Source organism: Gavialis gangeticus, unplaced genomic scaffold (assembly GCF_001723915.1).
Source record: "Gavialis gangeticus isolate Ggan-Ray unplaced genomic scaffold, GavGan_comp1, whole genome shotgun sequence".
Classification (NCBI taxonomy): domain Eukaryota; kingdom Metazoa; phylum Chordata; order Crocodylia; family Gavialidae; genus Gavialis; species Gavialis gangeticus.
The window spans coordinates 1,051,456-1,059,799 of record NW_017728965.1 but is presented as its reverse complement, the minus strand read 5'-3'; the positions used below and the strand labels follow the sequence as shown (position 1 = coordinate 1,059,799).

Below are 8,344 nucleotides of genomic sequence, written 5' to 3'. Positions count from 1 at the left end.
AAAAAAAAAAAAAAAAGAGAGAGAGAAATTGCCAATACAGTCAAATAATACACATAAAAGCATAAATTTTCCATTAAGAAATGTGTCAAAAACAGTAAAAATCATATTTCTGTCAAGAAAAATGGAAAAAATATTCACTCCCCATAAAATTACTATAAACTTTAACTGGTTAAAAAATAGGCAGTCAATTGGCTGGTCAGTTGACAATATTTGGCTGGTCAGTTGACTGGCTTGTCAACCCTAAAAATTGTGCTTCTATTTTTATAAAAATGTAACATCTCTGACATGATATTAATAAGTTCAAAACATTTTCTGAGTCAGAGCATAACTCAAATGTGTGTTCATAAGAAGCTATTTCAGGAGAGATTCCTTTTGATAATTTTAAAAATAAATATTAAGATTTATGACGGCACTATTCCTTTGGCCATTGATGTTAACATTTGCCATTTTCCCGCACACTCAATCCTGGCATAATTACAAGGAGCATTCCCCTGCATATAGCTCCAGCTACTTGGTACATCACCCGCCTGAGAAAATATGGAATTACAGAGAAAGACCTGCTTATTCCCGTGTCCCCCCCTCTTCCCCCACTCCTTTTTTTTTTTGTTTAAAAATACATTACTAAAGATGGATATATTTCTGGGTACAAAAAAAGCAGACTTGGTAAATCTTTTCTCACTGCTGTAATACTTAAGCTTTCGTGACTTGGTTTATCAATATAGTAAACATGAAGTTTACTACCTTTGGGGGGTATTATCATTTCTGGTCCATGTTGTGTCCTTCTTGAAAATAATTAAAACTGATGTTCCTTAACAGTATATCAACAGTTCAGAAGAGATGGATTTTAACATCTCGACAGGCAAAAGAACCAAGAAAACTAAAGATACTAAAAACCCACGAAACTGTAAAGGTCAGGGTTCAAATACTTCTGCCTCCAGAAAGATACCAGTAAGTGATAATCCACTATACATTTGTAAATATGTCACTAGATATTTCTGTCCTACACCACCGTTTCTCAACCTGTGGGTTGTGACCCAAAAGTGGGCTGCAAGAATGTATGAAAGGGTTGCGGACAAACTTTAAAAATTGATCAGCAAACTTTAAAAAATGGATTCTTCTTTAAAAGAGAAAAACACGGAAAAGAATTCCAGTCTACAAGGGGCTGCTTGGGGGTCTCTGCTGCCCCACACACCCACCCCTTTCCCTGCATGCTGGAGGCTGGGCACAGGAGGCAGCAGGTTGGGAACAAGGGGCACTGGCTCAGGACTGGCCATTGATTTTTACAAATGGGTCCTAGTACAAAAAAGTTTGAGAACCACTATCCTAGACAACTCCTGCAATAAGTTTTTCTCTTTCATGGGTATGTATGATTATTACTTAGCTATGTTCATTGTAAATGTTTGTTGTGGGGGGGGGAGATTGCTTTTATGCTGTTGCTAGTATACTCTTATCTGTTTCCTTGCTTTCTTGGGTTTGTTTTTTTGAACCCCTGTTCTTTAACATAGCTTTTTGTGAAGGGGAGCTTCAAAGGCTTTATAAGCTGCCTTCTTCTCCACATCTGTCTGTCTGTCTCTCTTAAGATTTGACACAGGGGAAGATATCTCTTAGTTTTAAGTCAGGAAGAACCTCTTAGCTGCTACTTATACAAAGCCCCCACAGTGATTGTATGCAGCAATAGTTAATATATTTTTCTATTTGCATACTGCTTCTTTAAAATATTGCATAAGAGTAGGATTTTGTAAGAATCAAGTGAGCAATTTGAAAGGGAAGTAACTGGACATTTTTTAACTTGAGGGGTACAAATAAATGGTAGGCACAGGTCTGTACTGCTTACTGTGAAAGTGTGTGTGTATGTGTGCGTGCTTTAACGTGCCGTTTCAACAGTTTGACTTGTCTTGAACTTGCAGATTAATTCTAGATCGCGTAAGTTCAAGATGAAACTTACTTTGTAAGAGTAACAAAGGCAATAGAACTAGTTATTATTTTAACTGTAGAGAGATACTTATCTCTAACTGATTGTTCTAACATTAACCATAGAGAAACACCATTCTAATAAGCTATGTAATATTTTACTTGAAAAATATAAATGGGGCTTATTCAGGCATGTATCCTGTGGTTTGTTTTGTTTTTTTTAACTCTCTCCAGAAAGTAAAAGATGCAGGTTCTGGGAGGAGAAGAAGAAGAAGAAAGGTACAGAGATCCTTATATGGGAAGAGAGAAATTGCTTCCAAGAAGCCTCTCTTAAGTCCAATTCCAGAGATTCTGGAGGTGGTCTCTTCATCGTCATCATCTCCAAAAACGCCACAGGCAAATACTGTACTCTTTTCAGGTAATATAATAGCTCTTTGTCCCTTCCATTTTTTTCCCAAAATAAGGGAGAGAATAGTAAAACAGAAAAAACCTGTCCAGGCTTTGGGTGTACATGAAAAATTTAACAAACCTCCAACCCTTTTCTTCTTATGGGAAGGGGTCACTAGGAAAGAAAAAGAAAAGATAGTAATAGAATAAATTCCTAGGAGCATTAGTGCTTAGATTCCCAAACAGGATAAAACTGAACTCTCACACCGCCCTTATGTGTATTTAAAATTGACGTTATTACAAGAAGAGTCAAATACATGCAGTTGTCTGGTAAATTAGAAAATTCTAACAGTGCGCCCACTGTTCTAAATTTTCAGTTTCTCTGTATGGGTTTGGACAGTCCCTTAGCTTTTTGTTACCTTGAGATTTTTAATTTAACGCTTTAAAAGCAAGTTGAATTCTACCTATATAAATTAGTTCATACGATTGAGCCTATTACTAATAAAGGATGGATGCTCCTTATTTTATCATTTTAGAGTAAAAAATGAACTTTCCTCGCAACATTTCTCAATATAATAGATCAGTTTTAAATCTTCATGTTGGTAAGTACCAACATGCCCAAATGATATTACATTACTTATTAAACTAATCTTTTCTACTTCGTGTTTGTGAAAGACAGACTTGTAAGAAACCTCAGTTTTGTTCACAGCAGCTTAATTTGAACAGCACAGAAACTATGTTCCTCTGCATCTTATCCTTAACTCCTTTGTTGTAACACTAATTAAACTCTACAGTATACATACAATATCATCTTCTGCAGGAGAGGACAAAAAAATTCTAAGTTATCGCAAGATGGCGTCCCAGGATTTTTGATTTTGTGATCCGTGTTGTGTGTCATAATTAAGAAAAGTATTTTGTACAAATCATGGTTGCTACTCGCTTCTCAAGCTGCAGTTGCCAGCCTGCAATCAGGGAAATATGCAGTCATATCTTAAAGAAGAATTGTGTGTACTCACATAATGTGACTTTATGTATAAAAGGTGGGACTTAAATCCTGTTAAAAAATACTTCCATACTTGAAATTGACATTTGTACCTAAATGCCAGGTGATGTCTGGCCCAGTATAAAATAGTATGGTTCCTGCTTTCAGGGAAATAATTTCTCAAATACACAAATCAAGCAGATGTATGCTGGATGGTGGGGAAAAAATGGTTATTTTAGTGCTGTAAAATATTGATGCTTAGAAAAAAGATTGTTAGAATTTTTCTAAGTATACATTTATATTTGATATAACAGTTGAAACGATTTGGAAATATTTAGTGTTGGTTCTGAGGGATTTGAAAGAAGTAAAGGTTTATATACATTTGACATACTAGGACAGGGAGGAAGTTTCAGGCACGTGCGTTACAGAAGGAAGAAGAGATGAGAGACAGTATGAAGGGAACAAATAGGGGTAGCTGTCTGGAAACTTACTCATCGCTAAAATTAATGCTGCTTGGCATATAGAATATTATATGTATTTGAGTTTCAGAGACTGTCTTTGTGACTAGAATGCAATATTAACTTAGCTATAAGCACTTCCAGTTAGCCTGTTATTATGGGGGTGTTTGAACAATATAGAAGGCATGTTGTTTGCCTGTAGACTGTTAGCAATAGTTGCTCTTGATAAATGTGATGTGTTAGTTTGATTGAAGCCAGACCACACACTTTAAGAGTCTCCGTGCAATTCTTAACACCCCCCACCACACACCAAAAAAACCTCCAACAACCTGCAGGATAGTCTTACCTGAAAGACAGATTTTGGGCATGTAACCAATTCGCAATTGTTTTGTTGCTAGCCATCCATAATACCTTTTGAAACTGCTGTTTAAAATGATGGTTGTTTAAGTGGCATGCAGTAAAGATTTGATTTATTTGTAATAAACTCACTTCTTGAAATTTTATATTTCAGGCATTTTTCTTATTCAAGCAGTTCTCTGTGTGTTCCATCTGTAAATTGTTAACTTTATCCTGTTTTAGATAATCCTGAAAACAGTTGTGACCACATAGAATCTGTAAATGAAGCTATGAAACGGAGAAAAATGGTGGGAAGAAGTAGAAGGAAAAATGTGTCTATAACAAACAAATGTCCAGACTCTAAAGAACTTGACGTTGTTGAAGCCAACAGCTCCTCTGACGCAGAGACTCAGTCATTAGACTGTAATCTTTTTTCTGTTTCAAGCAGTCATACTGAGGTGGACAGTGTGAGTGAAAACACTGAAACAGAAAGTAACCCTGGGTCACCCTTTATGTTACTAGATCAGAAAGTGAGTACTATTTGTGAAGGTAATCGGATCAGTGAAGAAGGCAATAAGTCCACCTGTGAGTGGTGTGAATCCAGTGTTACAAGAAGGCATGTTTTACCTGTTGTTAAAAAATCAAATTCTCCTTTGAAACTACCAAATATTAATAGTCAAGAAGGGAAATGCATTTCTCTATTTGGTAAACCTGATAATACCCAGCAAGAGGAAGATACTGTATGTACAGAGCCCAAGAAAGAAAAAGATGGTTTAGTAGGAAATAAATGTGTACTGGAAAGTGAAAATCTTTCAAATAACTCAGAAACTCTAGCTCTTTCAATACCTCTAAACATCCAGGACATGGACTTAAAGAAAGATATTAAAGAAATGGAATGTCTCACTGAAGACTGCGGAAGAGAGAACGATATCAATAACGTTAATTTTAAAAGGTTTCCAAAAAGAGGCAGAAGAAGCACAGTGTATCTTCCTGGAGTTGCGAACTTGGATTTTGAAACAACTGGAAATAATATGTCCGGTTCCTCTTTTAATATGAAGGAAGTTTTATCTACATCCCATGTAGAAAGTAACTCTGAAACATTTAATGATCTACACAACGCTATAGAAGAGTCTTTCAGGAGGATGAGTGAAACTTGTGATGAAAACAGAAGTGTGAGGCGCAGTATGAGATTACATAAAGATGCTAAACATGAGGGACTTGCTTGGATTCATATACCTAATAAACTTGACAAGACCTCTTCTCTGTCAGTTTCTGCTTGCAAAACCAGGAGGGCATCCTCTATATCCATGCTTAAAGAATCTGAGAACGTTCACCGAAGTCAAGAAAACTGGAATCAATATTCAGCACCAGGGAAGGAAAACCATGAGCACGTTCCTCTTGCTGGAGGTGCTCACAAAATGAGGAGGAGGAGGAGCATGTGTGTATCCACTCTTCTGGAAACTAGAAAAGAATCTCAAACCCAGAAAAAGAGAAGGGCAAGCCTTGTAAGCAGAAATGACAAGAGCCACCAGAAGGATTCTGAAGGAGAAAAAGCTGTAGAGAACCAGACGACCACCTAGCTGAATAATTACTATCTATTTCTGAAAGAAAAAGGTCAGTATTTTAATGTAGATTTTCTTTAGCTGCCAACTAGCTGTGTCTTTAGAAGTGGCATTTAGAAATTAAGAGACGGGGATTTTTTGTAGGTGATACGTTTTGTTCGACCACCTGTGCAGTTGGAAGGGACATAAACAACTTTTTCAGTTGTTTATGTCCCACTGTACCCTTCCCCAGGTCCCTGAGGAAAAAAACTCAGATACAGCAGAGCTAAATTTCTTGTGTTGCTTTTGGTTTTCGTATCAAATTTTGCACAAGCCTCTTTTCTGTCTGTTGTTTATCTCTGCTGTGTCTGCTTCTTTCTCAGAGATCTGAGGAAGGCTAAAGTGGTACCCAAGAGCTCATCGATGTCCTTCCCAACTATCCAGTTGCTCCAGTGAAAACTGTCACTCACAGAAATCCTTGCCTTGGTTTCTTCCTGGACCATGATGGCTATGACATCACCCCAACACTAGCATTTAGAAATTGGATGTTCCTAATTTTGATGCCACAATAAAGATTTTTTTTTAATAAGCATTCATTTTTCCTGTTAATTTGCCAAACACTTTAAGGTATGTTTTCCTTTTGCTTGGACATGTGGGGAAATAAAATTTCAAGGAAAAACAGTTTGGTTGTGAGGGTACCTGTGTAATTGTCAGGAGTCACAGACAATCAAGAGACTGAAATTTTAACTCCTTGATGCTAGAAATTAAATTTCAGAGTAAGCATGTCCCTTTTGTAGCACAATTAGTACTTCCCACAAAGCAGTGATTAAATCCTGCCTGTGTTGCAACAAAACTAAACAAAAAGCTGGTCAAGGATATAAGCATTTTCAATAAACTAAGAAAGATGTGCTTCTACGTACTGTAGAAAGGAATGCTGTAGAAATTGGTGAGTTATATTCCAAGATACAGCAGCAGAACAAAATGTAAAACCTGTTAAAGAAGAGTACCCCTCATGAAATAATGGACTGCTTGGCTCTAGATGGAAGATTTCTTTAAAGAACAGTACAAAGTGAACTCAGGTTTGCTTTCAGGTTTCAGGATACTTTATACCATTTAATGCTTTCTCCAACTTGGACAAATATTCTACACCTAAGGGAAGTATTTTGGTAGGGTTGTTTCTTTTTTGGAAGTTTACATTTCAGATACGTTTTTGTTGCCCTGTTTTTTTATTATGAGGAAGGAAGATATTAAAGCTGAATATACTCGTGATTGCGAACCACAGCAGTATTTTTTTGCCCTTGAAACTGTGATTGCTGGATAAGATGTGTTTTATGGGCAGTCTTGGCACACACATCCCACTTATTAAGGCATAGTCAGCATCTGAAGTTTCCCATTCCCCTGCTGCGTATGGACAAATGCCAGCAAGTGCACATGTGGCTCTTAGCTGTTGCAGGAAAAGAGAAACAAAGTTGATGGGTCAAAAATAACAATCTTTATTGACAAGTTATGTTTAGGTAAGTGTGTGAGTGCATAGTAATCCATTCTTGCTTGTGGGGCTTTTGACAGGACAGGAGTCAAGCCTAACTCCATATTATTTCTGAAGACTAGTCACACTAGGTAAAAACTGAGATTGTCTCGACCAGTTCTTAAAGTATACTCTTCTAGTTGTAATTGTATAATTGGTATTTCCCCTGTGTGAATTTCTGCTTTGTAGATCAATTTTATAAATAATTGCTTTTGAAATCCATGTTAATTTTTTTCCAGATTTCAAAAACATCCTAACAAATTTGAAATCCTCTACAAATAACATAACAGAAGAAAGCTCCTGCTGGGGGGCCGATACTTCCCCTGTTCTGTAGAGACTTTGCATTACCTTCTCGGCACCAGCAGGTCTGGAGCTCCCACTGCTAAGTGCTACGTGTATTTCACATTAGTATTAGTTTCTTAGAATTGCCATTTTTTGAGGAAGGGTTTCTTTAAAAAGCGTGTTTTAATCTGTACCATATCAAACGGGAATGTTTTTAAGGTTAAACCATTTAGAAAGGGTTGTGCAAGTGCCTGAGAAAATGAAGTACCATTTAATTGAATGGTGGCTATTTTACTTTTCAATATATGTATACTTAACAGAGTGTGTAATATACAGTAGTTAACACCATCTTCCTGTTTACTTGCTTCTAGTTTTCACTGTGAAATGCAAAATTGCCTACTATTGTATTCATATTTTATGCTGTTCTGTTTCAACACTAGTGAAGTGAAAGGTGCCAGCTTTAAAATTGTTTCCTACTGTGTTGAAAATTATCTCCACTGTAAACTTGCCCTACCACTTTATATGAACCAGAATAAAATTTCTGTGCATTTGGACTTGTACAGTTGGAAATTCAAGTTAAATTATTTTATTGTATACACAGTTTACTTGTCCTGTGTGCAGAGACCTAAAAGCCAGGGGCTGCTAAGCAACTTCCAAGAAACGTCATCAAGAGAAATGCTGGTGTTGTGCTGGTGAATTCAATTAATGATTCTGCATCAGGACATGGTCTCTTTCTTACTGTTTTCATCTTTGCTCAAACTTCTCGTGAACAAAATGTTTCTTATGTTCTTATTTGCTCATGGTTGTCTTCTACTTCTAGACTGATGTCTAGGAAGGAATAATGCATGCTGCCTCAACAGTAGGAAAATGAAATCAACTGACAATTAAAATTTTAATCTTTAAGGTGGGAGATATGATGAAC

General features: G+C 36.6%; 1 protein-coding gene across 1 annotated transcript in view; it reads left to right on the top strand.

Moving 5' to 3' along the window:
• Nucleotides 1-7,979, top strand: part of CDCA2 (cell division cycle associated 2) — a 28,041-nt gene extending 20,062 nt beyond the window's left edge. Inside the window, exons 12-15 of the mRNA XM_019504035.1 lie at nt 817-948; nt 2,146-2,329; nt 4,318-5,688; nt 5,999-7,979. Coding sequence (XP_019359580.1) covers nt 817-948; nt 2,146-2,329; nt 4,318-5,654 — 1,653 coding nt within the window. The 3' untranslated portion in view covers nt 5,655-5,688; nt 5,999-7,979. The remainder of the gene's footprint in view (nt 1-816; nt 949-2,145; nt 2,330-4,317; nt 5,689-5,998) is intronic.
• The last annotated feature ends 365 nt before the right edge of the window (nt 7,980-8,344 follow it).